The sequence below is a fragment of the Echeneis naucrates genome, chromosome 3, assembly GCF_900963305.1.
Source record: "Echeneis naucrates chromosome 3, fEcheNa1.1, whole genome shotgun sequence".
Classification (NCBI taxonomy): Eukaryota; Metazoa; Chordata; class Actinopteri; order Carangiformes; family Echeneidae; genus Echeneis; species Echeneis naucrates.
In genome coordinates this window covers 8960328-8983904 of record NC_042513.1, presented here as the reverse complement: position 1 = coordinate 8983904, position 23577 = coordinate 8960328, and the positions used below count along the sequence as shown (strand labels likewise).

Here is a 23577-nt window from a genome sequence, read left to right as displayed (position 1 = left end):
ATGATAAGTGCATTTTCTAATTACAGAAACCGATTGATGACTAATTCAGAGTAACCTCTAATAATAATAACTGACTGCTTCCAGTGATGACTTACTGTCCTCTTCTTTTAAAGGAACCTCCTTTTGTCCATGTTCTCTGGGACGCAAATACATTAAACCAAGAGACTGTCAGCCGAAAAAAAAAGAGCAATTTACAGCTACATTCACTTTTGGATGTTCATAAGAAGTTGATGAATTCATTGCCTTAAAAAAAAAAAACACAATACACTAATCACCTACATTAGATGGAAATTTTTAGGGGAACTCTCTCCTGGTTACTTTTGCTTGGTGTTTTGGGATTCTGGTAGGACAACCTCACAAATACAACAATGAGGATAGTTCCTGGAAACAGAAAAAGCAAACAAAACAACTATATAATGACAGTAAAGTGCAGAGATATTCAACAACATTGCTGTGTCAATTCTAATTTGTCTGTGAAATATTGTAGGTTATCGCATTGTAATGAAAGCAGCAAAAAATTATCCAGCAAGTACAATGTTCCTGCAACATGACTAACACATCATACGCGCATTTGTGCTTTCAGTGCATTCTCAGTTATACAGGTGTTTATGATGCTGCATTTTTGTGTGTAACTGAGAAGTGTTTCAAAGTGTGACCCTCTCTGCTTACCTATGACTGCAAAGGTGCCAAGCAGAATTCCCACTGCAGATTGAATAGTTGGCATGCCCTCTAACTGCTTGGCAGCCATCTTGCAGTTCCCTCTGACATTGCAGGGACACACTGTAACTAACAGGAGTAAACAAAAACAAGATCACAGACCAGCGTTTTCTATCATCTTGCAACGGAGTGGCTCTGACAAAACAGGAAATTTAAGTCTTTGAAGAGCAGTTTGTTTGGAATTGATGGATGATTCTTCAAGATAACCCGATTGCAAACATGTTTACTCAAACCATTAAAAAAACCTCTATTCTACTTACAGATGATGATAAATGTTCTTGGTGAGCATAACTACATACCTGCCCAAACATTTGACTACATTTGCTTAGCATCATATACTAAAACATCAGATAGCAAGATGTACATCTATACAGTTTATGTCCTTAGCCAAATGTTTAACTTTTAATCCTGCCTGCTCATGAGAAGCTGCGTGTAGTTTTGTCTAATGTATGTTTGGTGTCAGAAGATAATGCTGGGCAGATTACAGTCTTAAGAGCTGGAAGCCTGGAAAAATAATTAGTAACATTAATAAACAAGAACAGGGGTTGATCTCTATTGACTGTTCAGACCCTACTGTTACATACTGTAACCACCCTGTACTCACGTTCACTCAGCAGGCGTCTCAGCATTACCTGGCAAGTTTATAAATGTGCTCCTGGGAGGGGAGCTGCTGTCAGAGATGGTGAAGGGAACAGTGTAGACATCAGGAGCCAGATAATGGATGTTTAATGACAGGTTGGTGTGAGTATCTGAAGAAAAAACAAAAAAAAAAACAAAAAAAACACTCGCTTTTTGTTTGACACATCAAAATGTAAACTGAGACTTGTATACAACCACTCGATAGAGAAAGGATTTTCATTTTTGCTTTACAGTTATGATTCCAAGTTTACTGCCTTGTACTTGCACTTGATGGAATTACTAAATGTATTGCTCCCTCTGCAGTCGTATATCTACGAGTGTATTTTCCAGTGCATGACAGATCAGAAAATTCCGATACACCAGTACATGTCAAGATTGTATTAATGAAAAAGTCATCACATATAGCTGCATAACTGCACATCACACAGCATTGGAGCAGCTGATTCAGCCCCGGAGTGTTCTGGAGTGTGTGACTCTTTATCTTATCTCTGTAAATCAGTTTAAAATACATGTCTGGCTGTGTGACGTCGAAGCCATTAGAGGCGTTACGTCAAACTGTTTGAAGCCTTATCTGGGGTCTTAGACTCTACGCTTGGACCTTACCATCACTCTCCTTGATGTTCCATTTGTCAGCTGGGGTAGCAGGAGCTGTGCAGCATATCTGAAGAGGCTGTTGATCTATTTATCCTCTATATGCACTGTTTGGCCTCTGATGTGACAGTTTCTCAGACTGGATCAGAGAGTATCAAGCTACCCAAAAACACTGAGAATGACAAAGGCGTCTTTTTATTTTGTAATGGTATTAAATGACTGCAATAAACAGCTTTTATGAGTGGATGGAGAGGCCTGTCCCATTGAGTGAATTTCCGTATTTAAAAGAACTTTTAGTAGTGGAACACGGTCTCTAAAAGGCTTGAGATGAATGCTCATGCACACGTGCTCTTTTCATGAGTAGGTTGTGATTGTGTCACGCAAATGGGTAACATGGGTCTACAGCTGACATTATGGTGGCATAAGCACACATCACTGGTACAACCATTACTGGCTGTGACCAGGTGCAAAGCACTATGGGAGAGTCTTCTTTTAGCCTCCATGACCTGGCAGGAAGCCAGTGATGACGCCAAAGAAATTACACAGATGATATAATTACAGCTGGGCTCAATCAATACCAGATGACTAGGGGAGTGAAGGAGGGGAGAGAAAAACCTGAGAAGGAATTGGTTTAGCTGTTTGATTGATTTAATGGCAGACGTCATAGCAGCAAATTGTTTGCATTAAATTGTCCTAACACCAGGTGTTTACAACAGCAAAAAAAGGATAATTACATTATACCTCCCACCCCAGATTGGTGTGAAGAAATGCTACGTGAGGAAAGCAGAACAGGGCGCATGTTCAGGGTGAGATCACTCTGTTTCTTTCAAAGATCTACTAAGAAAGATCATTCTGGATGAAGCAACTGAAAACATTTAGGACTCTGTGTTTAACTGTGAGCCCCCAGGCTGCGTTTTAAGTTTGATTTATCAGTAATGGGATGCTGCATGGCATTGTCTTTGGCTGATACCAACTCCTCCAGTAGATTATCTTCCCTACTTCCCATATTATTTAAAAGCACTCTGATAGTGATTAAAGCTGCATTACAACAGGACCATGTTTGACAGTCTGCTTGGCTACGGAAAATCTCAGCTCGTTTAAGCGACCAAATCAGTGTTCCCTTATGATGTTACCTTAGTTGTCCGTCCTATATTTTTTTTTGGCGTGATTCTTAACACGAGAATTAGCGTCAATCAGGTTCACCAGGTCTTCAGCTCACCATTAATAGGTGTTAGTTTCCAGTTACGACAAACTGTGGCATCGCTGCGCAAGGAGAAGTTGAGCCGTCCTCCATGCTGTGGCCCATCACTGTCCCGTGAGGCCAGCACAAGGGCTTGGTCCTCCCAGCGAGGTGTGCAAAGATACTTCCAGGAGTAGTCTCCGACCAGGACTGGACTATTGTCGTTTACATCCAGGATTTGGACAGTCACCAGGGTAGATGCAGATAAAGAAGAGTTTCCTAAGTAGAGATTGAGACAAAGTTGAGCCAAGGGTAATTAATGAAAAAAAAAAAAAAAAAATCTTAATTACAAGATAGTCACAAATCATCAGCAAAGCTCGATCTCTTTAATCCCATTACCAATACTAAAATACTCATTATCTCAGAAAAATGTAAATAACTGTTTGAAGAAAGGGAGTTTTAGAAATGCTGCAGCTTAATTGCCCAGATGTAAATGTTCATTTACATTCCCTTATGATGCTACCTTAGTTGTAAATGTTCATTTATATCTGGCTGTTGAAACACCAACATCTATATCCTCCACGCGTTTCACTGTGGCATATGTGCTTTTGCATTCTTCCACACAAAATGCAAAGCAAAACAATGACGTGTTAGATTTAAGAAAATCTGTAAAATATCCACAGATCAAACCGTGTTATTATTTAAATAAAACCCTGATAAACATGAAATTCACCGAATGAAAACTGTGCTGGCGCTTGTGTCCTTTTAATCAAACAGTTGTGCAGCATTAATACTGAAGTGATCTTACGTCCATCTACTGCAATGACCTCCATGGTGTACGTGCTATTCTCCTCCCTGTCCAGGGCCTGCACAGTCTTTAGCTCTCCAGAGTATTTCCCTATTGAAAAGTATTTCTTGGTGTCTCCTTGAAGAGAATATCTGCTCAAAAAAAAAGAAAGGCTCAAAAGGACCTCTGTAAAATGCTTCATGGCTCTATCTTGCTGTGGTAAAGTTTCTTCATCTAACCAAAGGTTTACCTGATTGGGTGAGAATCAGGGTCATATCCTCGAATGGTGGCAATAACCCGTCCTGGTTCCTCCCCCTCTCTGACAGTCACCTCGTAATGGCTCTGAGACAGGATTGGACCCTCGTTCACATCATCAACATAAATAGAGACTGTTGCTGTGGACGCAGGTCCGTATCGGCCGCGGACCAAAGCCACAGGGTTTTGAGCACCGAGCACGAGGATGTATTCACTCTCACGCTCAAAGTCCAACACCTGCGAAAACACGTGGGCACAGATTGATGCTGGGACAGAATATATAAACGTTAGTAGGGACTTTACCTCAGTGGCAGTGCCAACATCCATCAGGGCTAAATTTTGCATCTGGAAAATCAACAACTTGAAGGAACTTCATTTTAATCAACAAATCAGAAAACGTATCAGTCCTGAACACTGAGGTTTTGAAAACACTTGAAAATTAAAGAGTGAATGACAGTAAAACCAGTTCTTGAATTTCTAACGCGCCATTGAGATATAATAACAACACAAACAGACAGTCAAACACCCACATAGCACACAGATACAGCATGTCATTGCTGTTGTACTTCCAAGGAAACAGGTTTTACTGGCAGGGCTTTGCTGTAGTTTCCAATACGAAGCAGACATCGTGGTCACAGGACCTGAACTGATTCATCATGTCACAAATTTTCCATGATGATACACAAATGTAACTGTTATCAAACCATCAAATAAATATCCCTGTGTGAGCTGCACATTTTGTTAGGCACAAATGTATGACGTTTGCAGCCTATTCAATACAAAGATCTTTATTACAAACATCATATATGAGCAAATAAAAATGGATGCATTCATAAATGTTAGCACTTTTCCATCTTCCCTGTGATGTACAGTACTACATTACTGTCCAAATGTTTGCTAGTAGCAGTGATTGGATTACCAGAAAATAGTACTCACGAAACTCACTAAAAATAGTTAGCTTTGACCTGTTGACTTTGTTTGACGGAAAGATACAGGGGGTATGGGGAGATTAGCTGCAGTTATTATAGTGTTTATGGTGCAGTCGATGATTTGAATGCTGGTTAGACATTAAAATATTTCAAATAATTCAAGGCAAATGCAAAGGAATCGCATTTCTTCATATCTGAATCTCTAATATAATTTATTGATGTCTCCTCACTTCTGACCGAAGCTTGTATTTCCTGCCGGGTTTGTCCTTAATTCTCGGCCCCAAAAGGCTAGGCATCATTAAAGAAGCATTGGCTGACACCATGCTGCTCTGTTGCCAAGCAGAAGAAACAGACCATGGTGGATGCGTGAGTGCTGGAAGTGATGCATCAAACTACTCAGTGTGTGCATCAGTACAGCAGATGGACTCTGGAGACTACATTCATCCATCTGAACCACTTCATTACTGAAAACATGAACTTTCTTTTTTCACTGAGTTCTTTTCAATGCGAATCACTTCTACTGTCACAATCACACTCACATTTTAAACACCTTCCAAACGTCTATCAACAGTAAAACTAATAATCATACTGTACATTTCAGAGAAGTAACTGAGTGTTGTCTCATTTGCACTTCCGATAATTCAACCAATTACATTCAATATTTTATTTAAAACAGACATTATTTTCTGCCCACTTCAGTAGAGTATACATAAGCTGGACGCAAAGCACCTGCATCCTGTGTCCATTAAGTTGTTTTGCTTCAACTGCTTGCATACAAATTTATTTATTTACATGTCCAGCAGATGTATGGCAACATTAGCATTCCACTGGAGTCCTGTTGTTTGTGTTACTAATAAATACGAGAACTCTCACTGCCATTTTAACTCTGATTTGGTCTCAACCATCTTCTCATTCAGATTCTGATTACTAACTATATGCACTAGCTAACAAACAATTGTGTCCATCTATAGGTGAACAGCTATACATGGATAGCCACTTAACATAATTAACTGTTCAAGCATTGCATTTTGCATTGCATTGCTTTTTAATTTGATTATATTTCTAATTCTAGTTTAAAAATGCCAGTATTTGAAAAGTCTAATAGTTTACCTACCTGACAAGGAGCAGGTCCAGGACTGTTGGCTCATCAGATAGAACAGAAATCTGTTTTTAGTTCAGGTTAACATACCATGCGAGGAGATTTAGTTGATCGCTAAAGAATCAGTATCAATCATTTGGTGACTTCATTCATTCATAATGTTAAATGAGTAACTGAACAATTAAAAGAGTTCACTTCACTTAAACAAGAAAGAGTTAAATAAGATTTTTTTTTTTTTCACTTTATTCCTAACGTCTAACCCTGATTGATTAGTTCACGATACATTTCCTGCAGCGGTGGTCAAGTGTTCACACATAATCGCTAATTGGGGCTGCCAGTAGTGTGTAATTTCTAAAAATAAAACTAGCCTAGCATTCTTTGTAACATGATGAATTGACGGATTTGTGTTATTGCATTTTAAGCCCCTGGAGCTTTACTTGGGAATTTTTTTTTTCTTAAGTAAACTCAACAAACAACAGTTTCCTTTTTGCTCTTACAGTCATATTTCATGAGGCCAATATGCAAGAAGATTTTAACATGTTTATCACTTAAAAATGGAAGAAATAGAACTTTTCATGTGTTGAACTGATATAATAAAATGTCCATTTTTAGCTTTTTAATGTTTCCTGCTTTATCTCAAAGGACATATGGCCCAATCGCATTTGTCAGCTTCCACAGACAGGCTGAATACAATAAACTATCTCCTGTCTGGCCATCTCATGGAGAACAGACCATTACAATTACTTTGATCGCACACAAAGACACACATGCACAAATAGACAGAAACAAACATCTCTGAAACATTGTGTTGGATTATAGGGAGCAGATGAAGGGTGTTGTGCCCCAGGGACAGGACAAATTATTACCGGCAGCTACTGAATGACAAACACAAGGACTGACAAGTTATTGTTCCCAAAAATTGAAATTCTTGACATAGTCCCTGAGAGGAGAAACGTTTCTATAGTCTGTCGCCCATTCAACAAGATAAAGAAAACAGTTAGCCTGTTACAGTAGCACATTTGGTTTTTGTGTTAAGTCTGTGTGTTTGCATCAAAGCATGTGTTATGCTGTTTACCTTCGACAGCACAAGCGAGACCTCATTGGTCTGTTTGTCTGTCACTAATGCAAAGACCTCCTCCTCGTTTCCAGACTCCAAACGGTAGTCCACCTGCCAACTGTCTCCTCCTCGAACATCTGCATCACCTGCCAGCACAGCTGTTACCGTGGTGCCCACTGGAGCATCCTCTGGGATGTGAAAGGGACCATACTGTCGTAGCAGTGACACAAAATGTATGATCACAAGACAAACATAAATTCTGTAGATGGGTTTCAATGGATATAAAATTTGACAAACAAAATTCTGTTACAAAATGAGAAAGGCTGGATGAAAAACACAGCCATTTGAAATGCATTCCTAAGGTAAGGGGCTTCGAATAGTTTGGCCATGACCCATTACACAAATGCTACACCCAAAAGTGTGCGTCTGGAGAAGCAAATCTGAGCATCTGAGCCTGAACATGTTCAGGTAACAAATGTTAACCAAAATCTGACATAATATCTGATAAAAGTGGATGTTGTGAATTGATAAATATTTGCCATGTTAAGCATTTGCTCATGCTCAATTATTCAGAGACACAAAAATTTGGACTATATCTAAAAATAAGGCTATGATCTGAATCAAACAAAAACTAGACTGGAAGTGTAACTAACAGCTCCTATCACCTTACTAGCCCTGGCAGAAGAAGAAGCAAAAAGGTAGCATCATTACCCAGGCATAGTGTTTACATCAATGCCAATAACTATCTGGGTGTACTGCAGTCATTTGATGGCATATGACAGCTACTTGGTTCTTTAAAATTCTGCTTCTCTCTGTTCTGGGTAACAGGGCCATAACCTGTAAATTGCCACTCAATTTAATATTTATATTCAACGTTAATAAATATTCATTTCAGTTACCGAGCCCTGGACTTCTGACAGAGAATTGTTCATGGTGTCATTTGGTTTTTAGTAACAGTCACAGTGGCTGTATGTGACTACATGTGACCACATGTTAGTATATGTTTGCCCCCTTTTGCCCTTCTGGTGTGAGCTGACCTTTATTCACACACCTCTGTGTGTTTGGACAGCCGTTTAATCTGTCACTCACAGATGTCCTCTAGTGAAGCAGCCATTCCTCTGATCTGGCTGCCCCATCCACAGGGTCTCTCAACCCGAGCCCTGTCACCACTCAGCTCCCACATCACTCCCTATAGCGCTGCCTTCACATTGCCATGGAAAAAGCTGCACTACTCAGGCGTGACCTGCTCAAGAGCATTTTCCACCTCTGTGTTTGGAGTTTGTGTGTGTGTGTGTGTGTGTGTTTGTGTTGTTGTTTGAGCACATTTATTAGCAAATGAGTAGTGAGCAGGGCTCAGTTTGAAAAACTCAGCGTTACAATACTGGAGTGTCTAATGGGTGGACATAAAGACAAGAATTATTTTGTCAAAGACATTGAACAGTAGTTTACTGCTGAGCCTGTCGGCTGTCGGCTTGGATATTAATGTCCAAGCTCCACATCCAATTTCACTTTCTTAATGTTAAAGTTACTTACATTTCTCACTCAAAATAAAATGTTCATTTGCAGCTCATAATGTCTATGCCCACTGTGTCACTGTGGTCAGCCCATTACTGCTTCCCTATTATGACAACATGACGGCTCTCCACGTAACTCAAACCCTTGTGACTTTTCTTTACTCTGTTTTGCAGCATATCCAGGTGGGAGTGGGGGGGGAGTTTCGGTTACTTCCTATCTTTAGCCTACTTATCTATCATGCCAGGAGCCAGACCAATATTAGGGAACACGTTTTCCCATTTCATGCCATGGCATTAAAGATGTCTTATTCAGCTGGACAACAAAGTAATTAAGGCAGTAATAGCTAATGCAAGCAACTGTTGCATTTATGCAACTGCTTTCAGCTTTTTAATTAGGTTTTCCTATAATGTCTGCCCATTAGGCAAGTGAAACTAAAGAAGAGACAGGAAACGAGGGACGAAGGCAATGGGGAATGGCATTCTCTTAATTTTCAGAGCTGTACGCAAAGAGGTGTAGTTTAAGCCTGCACCGGTGGAACATAACTGGATTTTTTTCTCTACTTGGAAGACATCACTGTGAGGACATGTCAGCATTGTTCTTTGTTCCCACTATATGCACTCTGTCACTTTAAGCACTTTTTCATAGATTCATGCCGGTCAGAACAAGCTGATACAGACATTTCTTTTGAGATTGTAACAGCTGGTACAACAGTCTCCTCCATCATTTGTGACATTTCTTTCCTTTTAGTAACACTAGATGCCATTGGGTGGTTATAATGCAGATGTGGCCATAAATAAATGAGTAGAAACTAGTTTTCAAAGAAAGCCATATTAGATTAAACTCTAAAAACACTGTCTACATAGAGTACAAAGAAGTAAATAAAAGTCCTCCAATAACATGGTGCCATTGCCATAAATCTGCGATTAGAGGGCCTATTTAGTCCCCGCCAGGAAAATTAGATCAACAACCTGCAGACCGGCTTCACAGTCTGCACTCCAATAGCCCCTTATTATGGCCTGTATTGTTTGTTTCACGTTTTTTCCAAAAGTGCGTTCGAACACGCGTTCTCGTACCTCATGTTGAGAGAAGACTGGTGCGTTGTTGTTCTCATCCTGCACCGTCACAACCACAGTGCAGGAACTGTTCAGACCTGCCAGGGACATCATCACAGCTTCTGTTAGTGAGTCAGGGTCAGGCCATCACACAACTAAAGTATGGTGAGGGAACAGGAAGTACCTCATCTTTCTCTGTGAGTCATGCAGACAACATCATCTGGTACCGCAGAGGCTAGCATGCACACATCCCCAGATAATACGGCATCAATGAAGCTAATAAGCCATTATTATAGCTGCTTTACACAAGCATGCATGATGTCATACCTTAACACAGGAACTGTTTCAAAATAATTTTTATAGCTTTCTCTGTCCTATTATCCTCATATAATATCAAAATTTCACATTATCCTTTGAACATATTTAATGTATCTTGTAATTACCTATTTAGTCTGCAGCATCACTCGTTCAATAACAGACCAATTTATGTTTCTTCTCTAAATTTCTTATCTCTAATACGCAGTAGTGACTACTGCTACTTTATCTGTCTTAGAGTGTATATTCTGTAATATTCTATTTGAGGAACAGGAAATACCAGTAACTTAAAAATACTTGTGACATTTATTGGGGTTATAAAAAGAAAATCACTTAATGAGGAGGGGTTGGTTTTTTTGTTGATCCATAGTCACCTTTGGCATCCTCAGCAGTGATGGTGAGTGTGTACTGAGGTGCTGTGCCTTCCATACTGTCTGCTTGGACAGAGATGACCCCTGAGTCACGGTCCACCCTGAAGAGAGCTCGAGGGCTCTCGGGAATTTGTCCAACTAAACGGTAGAAGATCCGCACATTGTCTGTCTTAGGATCGTCATTATCGGCTGCCTGCACGGTCAGGATTTCAGTCCCTGTGAACACCAGTGATGTGAAGAGTACAACCAGACAAACACATCTAACTGATTTGCATTCATAAAATCTTTGATATAAATTTGTTTGCTTTGTTTCACTTCAGCAGGTTTTCTAGGTTTCTGTAATACATCCAATGCACATAAAATAAGATGTAGCAACACCCAACTGGAATCTGGTATGTAGGGATATAAGGATGTGACGATAGCTTTCTGATTTAATCCTAACTCAGTGATTCCATTTAGATTAACAGATTTTCCCATCTAATTCATTTCCCAGAATTAACTATTTTCAGCGTCAACAAAAAAGCTTTTACGTTTGTCCTGATATGTCACAACACACTATGTGCTTTTTATGAGTACCGGTAGGAGTAAGGGTGCTTTCCCCTTAATGTCCTGGCAAAAATCCCAGTCTGCTTTTACAAAAGATAGCCGGCACCCTCAGCTCTTTCATCACTGCCATGTCTTTTAAACAGTGTCCTTCTCCCTTGTTGTTACGCAATATTCTCATTTACACACAAAGAAAATGTGGCTGTTACTCAGAGGCATCATTATCGTATTTTACTATGTCACATCGCTTCTCTAGCAATTTGAAATGCTTTATATGCACAAGTGAGAACCATATGGATGCATTTTCAAAAACAGGGGTCAGATAAATACGTACGAAGCTGTCAGCTTACCTCGAGCAGCCAGCTCCTTGACCACAGTGTGATACTGTGCTTGTGGAAAGGTAGGTCTGTTATCATTTGCGTCACCCACCATCACCCTCAACTCCACGGGTTTGGCAATCTCTCTGCCATCTGGACGCTCAACCACAATGCTGATCTGGAACTGACAAAACCAAAAGAGAAACAGTATTAAAGAACCAACTTCACATTGTGACCTAAGCTGTAGAGCTCATCGACATCAGCCTCATGTCACTGACACTCATATTTATATTATGGAAGGTAAAAAAAAAGGATAAATCCACTGACGAGCAGGTTACCAGCAGGCGTAGTTCACGGATGGATGGATGGATGGAAGTGAGAAATGGGCATCTCTGCATGGATCATTTTGGCCTCTAATGAAACAACTTCCTGAGCAAGACACTAACTATTTGATGGGACTTTAATGGCTATAAGAGACTTGTGGTATTTTCTTGTTAGTCTGCACATTGATCAATTATCAGCCACAGGTCATGTGTCTAAAGCTTTTCAATCCCTGGGCATAGAACAAATAGCAAAAATGACTGCTCTGCCTTTTTCTCTTTTGTCTTGTGAACATACATCAATTAACATTTCGTGCCCATATTTGTTCATGTTAACGATAGTTCTTCCTCACGCACTATAGCCAACTATGGAGTTCCACAGGGCTCAGTACTTGGACCAATCCTCTTCACTTTTATATCTGCTGCCTTTAGGCAACATTATCAGGACGCACAAAATTGCTATGCAGATGACACTTAGCTGTATTTATCAATGAAGCTAATTGCGGTTAGTCAGATAGTCAGACTGCACAGATGTCTTGAAGACATAAGTCTGGATGATCTGTAACTTTTTATTTCTAAGTTTGACAAAAGTGAAGTTCGGCCCTAAGCCCCTTGGAGAAACCCTATCTAATGATCTAACGAGTCTCGATGGTATCACTTGGGGAGTAAAACGGGAGGCAGATCTTTCAGTTATCAGGCTCCTCTTCTATGGAACCAATGTTGAGTATCAGCCCAGGGGGTGGACTCTTTTGCAGTTTTCAAGACCAAGCTTAAAACCTTTCTATATGACAGAGCTTATAGTTAAACAGTCAAAGCTCACTTACTCCTTAGCTTTGCTGCAATAGGCATAGACTGCTGGGGGAAGTACTAAACACCTCTCTCTCTCTCTCTCTCTCTCTCTCTCTCTCTCTCTCTCTCTCACTCCCTCCCCCTTTCTCTCTCCCTCCCTCTCTCCCCATTACATTCGCTGACATACCCAATAAACATGCTTCTCCGAAATCCCTGTCTCTCCCAATTCTAACCATGTGTAACCATTTACTAACCATGTTTTCACCGAAGTCTCTGTCTCTCCCAGTTCCTCTCCTCTGTCTCCCTGTCCTCATCCTGTAGGTGGTGAAACATCGCTACTATATGTTCCTGCAACACCTGCTGCTCTCATATTTCTATGAACTCCATCCAGCATCATTTCTATGAACTTCATGTTCCTGCTGGCACCTGTGTTGAATATCCCCTCCTCCTGTTCCCATTCTCTCCCTACACCACCCAACTTCTCTCTCTCTCTCTCTCTCCAACCGGTCAAGGCAGATGGAAGCGCCCCCTGAGCCTGGTTCTGCTCGAGGTTTCTGCCTCTTAAAAGAAGTTTTTCCTTGCCACTGTTGCCAAGTGCTTGCTCATCGGTGCATCTGTTGGGTCTCTTTAAATCATTTACAAAGAGTTTGGTCACGACCTGCTCTGTATGTATAGTGCCTTGATGTAGCTTTGTTATGATTTGGCACCATATAAATAAACCTGATTCGATTTGATCTGTATAAACTATTCATCCTCTTTGATGTCCTAAAGAGCAATAAAGTAAAAAATCTGAAGTTATGTTCTCTCAGCTACAAGCAACACCAATACTATTGGTTATCAGGCTGATGATTCATTTTCAGCCTTGTGTTACATGGTCACTACAGGACGCAGAAAGAGCAATGTGCTACAAGCACTTGTTTAAAGACTATTCACATCCACTGATGTGACTCAGCCTTCCTTTGTTATTTGTAGGCCACTTGAGTATTTGCACCATTCAAAGCTCTGAGGAGTTTAGGTTGTATAAAACCCAAAAGTAAAATGCCAAAAATGGACTTTAATTAGTAATCATAGCTCAAATGATGACCCTTCTCTTAAGCCTTTAGCTTCATAATCCTTGCCATAATACAGTCAGGCAGCGCATATTCAGGGAGCAAAGCTGTGCTTTTCTGGTTTTGGGTGGTCTCCTTAATTACCTCTGTATAAAAATAGACTGTCCTCTGTGTTCAATGTTGTTGGAATAATATGTACCAGGGTCTCTAATTAAATCATTAAGGTCATAAAGCTGAAAGGAAAATTTGAAAAAGGAACAACATGGGAAATTGTTTATTGCCATTAAAGTTTCTACTTAGTGATGATTTTCTTCAGCATTGTGAATTCACATGGTTGGTCACAGGCAGCAGTTGCTGACAATAATTTATAAGTAAATAAAATTGAAGCCAACAGAAATAACATCCTGTTAATTTTAATGGGAGAATCCTGTGTGTACCAGAAAACAACTGGCTTTTAAATCAGCACAAACTTTATTTGCATCGTGTTATATGCAAACATCTATTGTCACACAATGTAACTGAAATATACCGTAAAGCCCTCTTTCATTGAGTCACAGTATGGCCCCTACAGCTCTTGTGTTTTGACATTTTGAACAGGAGATGTTAAGCTTGCAGTTGTACAGACCTGGTCTTGTGTCTCTCTGTCCAAAGGGGCGTTGAGATAAATGACTCCTTCTCTGCTGACGGTGAAGAGCATTTCTGGGAACTCCCCCTCCAGACTGTACTCAGCCTGACTCCCACTCCATTTGACCTAGATGAACACACAAACACACAGACGGACAAACAACAAAACATATATGAACGCGAAAATCTCTCCATCTAAGTTTAGTAAACATGAGAAAAATCAAAGTGGTCTCCACCTGACAGTGACATAACCCTGAGGTGCACCAGACCTATACTGTGAAGCCAGGAAGCTTTGCAATGGGGCCTGCATGATATGTAAGTACAAAGTTAAGTTACCATTTGTTTACATGATAAGTAGCCAATGATGTGGAACAGAGAGCACAGCCAAAACTAACTTTGCAGGCTGAATGGGATTTTCCACTCTGCTTTACAGCCCTGAACAGAGGGCTGTGCAGTGGAGCTGAAAAGGGCCCTCATAGTCATCAAACAGCACCCAACAAGGAGAAGAGCCCAGTCACAGCACAGCTGATGCACACTGTGGGCATGTGTATCTCTTCAACTCACTGTCACACACTCCTCCCTTGTTTTGGAGATGGCTGCTCAGACACCATGCTTTTGTATACACAGAGCCACTTCACACAGCTTCACACAGCTCTGTGTTTTACGCCGCCTTTCGTGATCTCTGAACTTAAAAAAATTAAATATGTTTAAAGACCTGATTAATTACCATTGACTGTTCTATATAAAGCTCTACACAACACCTATGAAGTCATCTGTTTTGCCTCCATCAGTGTTTGGGCTTGCATGTTCTGTCTCTCCTGGTAGCGAATGTTTGAGCTGGATTGATGGTTGCTTGTGCGTGTGTGCTTTTCTCCAGTACTCAGGGTGAGGAACTGAAGGAAAAAGCCCACGCAAAACCAGACACTCTTCAAATGCTCAGCTTAATCAACTAATTATTTAGTTGATTAATCAACGAGGCTGTTGGTAGAAAATTAAATTGCAATCATTCAGATAATCAACAAATTGTCGCAGTCTGTTTACATTAATTGTTTGCAGCTTAATGGGCTTCAAAACATTAAACCTACAATAACTGGTATCAAACTAGTTTACAAATACATTCAGCAAACTTACATTATCGACCACCTTGCTGTTCCCATTAAGCACACTTTAAGCTGCACCAACCTTTGAGGGACACATCTTCCTCTGTAGCGTAGAAATACTACACTTTTGCCGCAACATTCCTATTACAGTAAATTTCCTTGATGTTTCATTCTGGACAGGTAGAACACCACATGTTTTAAGTTGTTCGTTGAAAACTGATGAGACCGGAGAGATTAAAAGCTCATGCATAATTACAAAATAACACCGAAGTGGAAAGAAGCTGAGAGGCTCTGTGGAGCTGAGGAAAACTGTGGGCTCACCAACACAAATGACACTTTTTCACATTTTGTATAATTATCTGTTGATGTGAAAATACCGACTATGGCAGCTTTTACATTTTGTGCTGCTGCAATCAATGCAGGGTCGCCTTTGATGAGTAATGTTAGATGACGCACCATGTTGGTGCAAGTGTCATTTTCAATATTAAATGCTGGTTTTGAGGACATGATAAAGCTCATGTGGGGTTCAAACCAATTCTTCACAATCAGATTCCGCTTGATTGTGAAAAGTCAATGCAGCTAAAAGCTTTCACTCATTTATGTACAAGCTCTGATGCCTCTCCTTCACTGCAAAGTCTCAATCTATTGCATTACTGTCTTCAAGTAATTCTGATGATTACATTGTATAATCAAAGTTCTTAAGAATTAAATTAAAACCCCCAATGTTGTCAGAGTACTGACAAAAAAAATCATAGTTACAAGTTAAATTTTCCTTTTAAAGCTTTGGAAACATGCATTAGAAAGTAAAAATAAAAAAAAAAATATATATATATAAAAAATTGCACACTTCTTTTGCTCAGTGTCCAAATTTATTGATCAATATTCTTTAAAAAAATATTTCTGGCAATGTGGGTGGTGAAGTGGTTAGCGGGCATTCCATGTAGTCATCCTGGCCGCCCCCTCTCTCCCTGTTTCCTCTCAGAGTCTCTGCCAATTACTGCCTGAAATAAATGAATAAAAAAGCCCAAAAAGTACCAAAAAAGAAAAGGATTTTTGACATAGGTCTAGAAAAGTGAAAACATTAGGATGATCAATAACTTGTGAAACTGAACGACAGCAGTGTGTGGGATCCTCTTTTTTTTTTTCAGCGTTTAAAAAGTACCATCAGAGCTCGTCTTTCTCCCACTGCTAAATCTGTGAAGTTGATCACAAAGAAGCCTTGGCAGAATCTGTCAAAGTGTCATCACAGCAAGGACAATGTCAACACATTCGCTATAGACGAGTGAATGTGGACATGACTGCTCCATTTATCTGAGACAGGAGGGAGGCAGAGATCTATAGAGTGTCTTTGAACATGACTATTTTTGTATTTGTCATAACAGCAGTTAGTCCCACCACCTACTGAGCAGAGCACTACAATAACTTAGTGTGGGCGAAACAGGCTTTCCCCAAGTAAACATCCGTGCTCACCTAATCCACTTTTGTGTGATTTAAAGTCTGGATGGAGGATCAACGGAGCACTGTAACTAAATGGTATTCAGATGGGTGGAACATCTCCTAACGCATTTCTCATCAGAAATGAAAGCAGATACTGAAAGGGAGTCTCTTCAATGAAATATTCCCACATAACCTAATTTAAATATAAAGACACAAATTGTATTCTTTGATATTAAAATATATACTTCAAAAGCTATCAAATAGATAAATATTTAATCTGCAGGACACAATTACAAATTTTATTGTACATTTGAACTGGCCTTTGAAAATATGAAAAAAAAAAAAAAAAAAAAAATCTAAAGTGCCTACACTTGGGAATCCACACGTTTTCAGTGGGTGAAAAGGACTGTTAGAACAGGAGAGATGAGAGGCTGAGGGTGAGTGAGGGGGAGGTGGGAAAACAGGGAGTGGGGGGAGGTATTGTGATGTATCTACTGGCCGCAGTAACTCTCAGGACCTGCACAATACATTTAATTCAGCTGCACAATCAGCTCTAGCCTCTTTGTTTCCACAGCACCCAGTAGAATTTTTTTTTGTTTTTGTTTTTTGCCATAGTAGCATATTCAGGTAAAGATTCCTCACAGAAGATGAATGCTACTGCGAGTTCTGTGTTTTCTTTTTTTCCCCATGTGTTACAAAGCCTCTAAGGGCTTTTGAGTTATTTATAGACACGTAGCTGATATGGCTAATATTATAACAACGAAAAGGTTAGACAAGACCAAGGACATAGACAGAGAGAGCACGGCAGACGCTGAGGGAAATGTTACACCACAGTACAATAATGCAGGAAAGTCATGTTAACTCCTTAAAATATCTCTTTCACCCAAAACTCAGAGCATTGTTTAATGATCAGATATCATCAGGTGACACTCTTTGAAGTTGGTCCCTAGTGAATAATGATTGACTCTGTGAGCTGAACAAATATGTTGAACAAAGGATTTCTAGCTTTTGATTTGAATCCACTGTTTTGACTTCCAGATTTCCAGGGCCTGTAACATTGTTCAGTTTTAAGATATTTCAAACTAACTTTATTACTATGAAGGAATGAATCTAATCCTTTTCATTGCTAAAAGGCAGCTAATCCTGCGGACGGGGATGTGGGATTGTAAAATAAAAAAACAGCACAGCATATATGAAGTGCATTTTTAGATTCTTTATTTATTTATTTGTATAATACCCCTTTGAATGGTGGCAGTAATGATGGTTGATGGGTGGGTGGGACAGTGAGTGATCATGGGAGTTAAAGTGGCTCAGTCAGGAGGTAGCCTGAAAGGATCCATGGCATTTGAACAGCATCAATAATTCAGCATTTGGTCACTTAGAAGAACCCAAGAGGCACTAAAAACAGCAACTGGCAATGTGATGCCACTTTACTCAATCCAGGCTATTGACAGAGTTTGTTTTATTGTAATATGATATAACAACTGGAGCTGCAGTGGCAGTGAAGTCAGCACTTATCCCAAGTTATTTGCACTATTTATGGTAAAGAATCTAATATAGTAAAAGTGGATTTAATGCTGGTAGCTAAAAATACTTCAAGCTGTGGATTTGTGTTCCCACTTGACTACAGGTTGACCACGGTTTTGCTTCCTCACCTGTGAGATGGGGATGGGGTAGGGGCCTGGGAGGTTCTCCTGAAGTCTTACAGGGTCGGGTGATGCCCAGGTGTTGCCAGTCACCTCAACAGTAACAATGCCAGTGGTGAAGAAGGCGTCCGCCTTCCCGGCCATGTCCCTCACCATCACCGAGAGCTTATAACGGCCACACATCTCTGGGTCCAGAGTAATGGCCCCTGTTGTTGGGATACATAATGCAAGAAAATATCGTTTCAAGAATCACTCTTTCAATTTAATTTCAGAATTAATCACTTTTGCAAAAATATCTATACTCAACCATTTTGTGCTTGCTATGACATAACACTGCATTGTCATGAAAGGAAAGGAAATAAAAAAATTGCAAACAAAATAATATTGTGAATGCATATGGAACCACATCTACAGCTGTATTTTCCCTGAAGTGAATTAAAAATGACACACTCAAATGCTAAATGTAACATCTACAAGTTTTCCCAAGACACTTCAGTGTCTCATCAATTTAATTTCCAAATGAAATGCTTAAATGGCCGTGACTCTGAAATAGATGAGCAGTAGAAGATGAATGAATGAATGAATGAATGCTTGGATTAGATTAGAAATTATATAAGCATCCTCTATGACGCCAATTGTAATGTTTAGTTGCAGCTGGCTTTAGGAAAAAAGGGAAAATCAAGGAGGTAATTTTGGATTTTCACTGCTCTTATGAAGCTGTGTGGAAACCAACAGCAATGATGGCTGGATGGAACTAGCATGTGTCAGTAAGTCTTCCACCTCCAGCCAAACCAAAATAAACGAGGGCAGCACCAGAAAGAGCATTGGCACACAGAACCTGACTACTTCTAGCAGGACCACAGATTACTCCTGACACACAATAAACATGTCTGCTTCAGAGTTTTCCAAATTAGCAGTGCACTTATTATCTGAGCCTGACAAATGCTGGAATTTGGACATTATGTATTTCAAGAAATCTGATAATTGACTATTTTTTTTTATAATTACATAAACCAACAATGATTAGAATACCTCAAATAAGTTTCTTTAAAAAATGTGGCAAGCAGGAATACTGAGATACATTTTGAATATTTCTGTATCGCAATTTCCGTTTCTGCTGCTCTTTCTGCTGATGTTGATATATGTGCAAAACTGACATGGTTGGCAGAGGGCCCCGTTTGCTCCCAGCTACTGTTTGGCACCGTGTTGACTTTCCTGATGTGCTAACTGATGGTCATGGCTTTGCATACTCATTTACAGGTGTGGCCATACCCGTCTCTCCCCTCTAATCTCCACGGGTGTCTCTGGCATGCAGACTCAATTGGTGTAAGCTGAGACTTTGTTTAGGATGGCAGCTGTCGAGTTACACAAACCCTGTCACCCAGAAAGGCAGACTGCTGGTTCTGGGGTGGACGGACTGCTCCACCAGAGACTCACTTGGATGTGGTTACCAGTCGGGTTGTGTAATTAAGCTGTGATCTTTCAAGGCTCCCTCCTTTCTCGCTCTGTTTTATTGTGTTCTCCTGCTGTGTATACCTTCGCTGTATTTTCTGGCTGTCATTCAGCACCACAATGCCTTTCCTGATTCAGGTGAAGGTGTCGGTTGTGTCTCCAATGTCTGAGACACGTGGACACCGCAAGCTCTTAGACTTACTGTTAACACTGCTAATAATAAAGGATACCCACTGTTTTTAAATTGCATGAAGTTTGGTTCTCTTTATATTGTTATCTGGTTTGTGTAGTTGGTTAATTGGCATCCACCAAAGAAATGAGGAGTCAATAACTTCAGTGTATGAAAAGACCATGACTGTGGAGTTGCAGGGGGTAACCCTTAAATTGGAATGTAATGTGTGCTCCTGGCATTGCGATGGCCTGGCGACCACACCCTCGCCCAGTTTGAGCTGGGATTGGCTCCAGCACCACCACAACCCGGAAACAGATAAGCAATTGAATGAACGAACGTGCGCTCCTTCGTCAAGAGTACTGCCCTTTATTGAATTCTGACCTCCCAGAAAAAAAATCTGACTCCGCAGTCTCTCAACCTATGCTAAGACCTGTGCTAACACGGGAGCACGGGGAAATCAGACATGAAAATTCAAACTCACTGCTAATGATCCACCTCTGTCCAATACCACAGCTGTCCACTAAAAATATCCATAGCAAAATGTTTCTCTGGGGAAAAACAAAGGAATAATTTCCATTCCCATAAGTTGGAACTGACCATCCTCAGTGAGGGAAACCTCCCCAGTGATGGAGTCAATGAAGAACATCTGACTGGAGGGAATCCGGGGTGTCTGTTCCAGGAGGCTGAACCGCAATTCAGCATGGGCTGTGTTGCGGTCATCACGATCCAGCGCCTCCACCTGCATGAATGGTATCCCTGACAGAGAGACACACAAATGGGGAGAAATCTGAAATGTGACTGTTTATATATTGCAGCAATCGATCCTAAATCCACACTCTTTCAATACTTTCATAAAAAGAGTGAGAATATGGCTTCTAACAATCAGGAGGAATAACAGAAAAGAAATAGAAGGATTTGACTCATGGTTAGGGTTAGGCTTACGGTTTTGCATATATGTACTCTGCTTTCATATTTTCTTGAAACATTTTAGTAAAAATGGTAATATTTTCTTTGTAGCACAGAGGACGTTCTATTTGGGATATTGGATCTCATCCAATGTCATTGCTAAGCCTTGGTTTTTTCAAAGCAAAATGAATCTGTTCCATTTTGCTATGTCATTTGTAATCCTGTGGAGAATGTTTAAATGTAGCTTTCAGAGATTTATTAGTCAAGTCTTTTAATGCGCAGGGGCATTTATATTTGTAGCTCTTGTATTTCTGGGCTGTCAAGTGTGAGATATAATTAGTTGTGCAAGATAGCGACAGAGCTGAAGTTTCGTGTACCTTTGAGAAGGCCAAGTTGCACGCTGCCTCTCATGCTCTCCTCTATGAAAGTGGGGACATTGTCGTTCTTGTCAATGACACACACCTCTACAGTGAAGCTCTGAATGTGTGCCGACGCTCTGAAGGACACCTGCAGTGCACACAAAAACTACATATACCCTCCAGATCTGCTTGAAGAAAGATGGCTTAAATGACAACTGAAGGACTTATTGAGACTTCAAACACAGTTGAATATGCGCAGAAACTTCATGTAATGACGTCTCAAAATCATGTTTTTATGACAGCAACAGACACATATGGAAAAATGCTACCATGACTTTGGTATGATGTGGCAGAATACCTGCAGAGAGTAAGACGGCTGCTTCTCTCTGTCCAGTGGTTGAAGGGCAAACAGAAACTGAGCATCAACTCCAAATATCCCCTCATCATCCCCTGTTAATACCAGGTCACTGTAATTACCAGGCAGGTCTTGGAGCTGTATAGATGAGGTCAGAATTCACTGAGCTTCAGTTTATTGTCCTTTTTAAAAACAAACCATGTCCGCAAACAAAAAAGAGGCCTGGACAGGTAGAGGAGGATAATTGCTGCAGCTACCAGTGACTTTCTAATCTTCATTAAAAAAAAAACATGATTAATCACAATACATAAATTGAATGATGTGAGAAACAGAAAATGACTTTAGTAATATTTTTTAAACATTGAAAATACCTTACCTGGGCGATAGGTTTTTTTTTTTTTTTTTAGTTTCAGCTGAATTAGTAATATGTTCAAGCCAACATTTACTCTCTCATGGTGATGTTGACTTTTATGACATTTGTCATTTATAGTCTCACACAGCAGCACAGACATTAGCTGCAGCTAATATTGACTAGTCCTGCATTAAAGAAGAAAATGAGGAAGACCAAAACCAACCACAAAAGGTACATACATGCATCAAGGTGCTGAAATGTAAAACTTATTAATACTCAGACCACATAGGACCTGAATTCCTAAAAGTTGTGTTATTATCCGACCCCTAGGGCATTAACATGCTATTTCAAGAGTCTTAATGACACTCAGTGTGACACAAAGACAGCAAAATGACGATGTTACAGATGAAATTACAATAAAACCCATTAATGTGCCATATAGTCATGCTTTTGCGCAATCCAGACGTTGTATGAGTGACATGTATGAATAGCCCTCCTGCAACCCAGCTGGACTAATTGTCGGAGCTGTGCCTAACATCTGAAAAGCTTCGGGAACACTCCAATTATAGTCTGGTGATGACGGCAGCATGTTCATACATTTTCGTCCTTGAGTGCAAAAGGTAGACAAAAGAAGGGACTGACGCAATTCTGGCTCATTGTTCTCCTTCAATTTCTACCAGTAAAGCTATGATGGTCTTCATACCGAGTGCCTCTTTCTCTAAAAGAGGCAGAGAAGATACATTTATTTAGATTAATGTTAATGCCAAGGACATTTCCAGTGTGAACACCCATGCATCTGCTTTCTGCCGACATTTGGTTATAAGCAAGAGAAGATAGTTGGTTTATTTGAGTAAATTGAAATGCCTTACCTTGGCAAGATACCATGGGAAAATTCCATTGTAGTTTTCAGGTACTCCAATTTTAAGATTTTTACCAGCGCATGGTGCAAATGTGTGGAGAGTCACCAGCTATGAGACAGGATATTGAGTGTTGTCTTGAGATATCGTCCATGCAGTAGTTTGCTCTTGTAAATGTAAAAGTATCACCAGTAAGAATATGTAACATCTTACCATGACGGCTGTGATCAGCATTGGTGTGGTTGCTGTGTCAACCATTAGTCCCTGTAAATGTGTTATATTGGCCTTATTTGAAATGGCATGGGCTCAGCCCCACAATCAACACAATTTCTTGTTCTTGATTCACCACCGCTTTCATGTCAAAACAAGATTTCATTGGTTATATGCACATTAGTTTTGATTTGAAGGCTTTACAGCCTATAAAACAGTTTAAAGTAACAAATGAGCTTCCATTGTAGTCACTACAGCACAGGGGACCAATAAAGCCACTTTGATTTGGAAGTAAAAGCTAAATAACATAATATCTTTGGTGGCTTAAATGTCTGTAAAATGTATTTTAGACACATCTGTTTTTTAATACTTTGACTTTTACGTTGACCACAACCACTAAAATATAACAGTAAGCTTTACATCTAATGTAGCTCAACAAAGCAAACATAACAGTGTTGAGAGGGAAAACTTTGCCTTTACTTCTCAAATAACTAACAAAACAAAACAAGCTGTACATCCTACCTTCTCCGAAAGTTGTGTGTGCTCTCTCTGGGTGCTGTGAGGCGAGTATAAATTGGATGG

General features: G+C 40.0%; 1 protein-coding gene across 1 annotated transcript; it reads right to left on the bottom strand.

The window, feature by feature from the left end:
* Positions 1-280: 280 nt before the first annotated feature.
* cdh16 (cadherin 16, KSP-cadherin) lies at positions 281-23043 on the bottom strand. Its single transcript, XM_029498495.1, has 17 exons — positions 22999-23043; positions 22798-22896; positions 21580-21714; positions 21240-21369; positions 20554-20712; positions 18342-18538; positions 14151-14276; positions 11401-11551; positions 10511-10723; positions 9843-9919; positions 7273-7464; positions 4165-4406; positions 3936-4066; positions 3167-3406; positions 1350-1466; positions 670-786; positions 281-381 (listed from the first exon to the last, which is right to left on the bottom strand). Exons 1-17 carry the CDS (start codon positions 23041-23043, stop codon positions 281-283), a joined length of 2472 nt encoding a protein of 823 aa, XP_029354355.1.
* Between the last annotated feature and the right edge of the window lie 534 nt (positions 23044-23577).

Excerpts from the sequence above, each read along its gene's own strand:
- cdh16 (XM_029498495.1), bottom strand. The coding sequence starts at position 23,043 with ATGGTTGACACAGCAACCACACCAATGCTGATCACAGCCGTCATG. Across the intron at positions 21,715-22,797 it reads TCCCATGGTATCTTGCCAAG|CTCCAAGACCTGCCTGGTAA; the intron begins GTAAGGCATTTC and ends TCATCTATACAG. Across the intron at positions 20,713-21,239 it reads GCAACTTGGCCTTCTCAAAG|GGATACCATTCATGCAGGTG; the intron begins GTACACGAAACT and ends TCTCTCTGTCAG.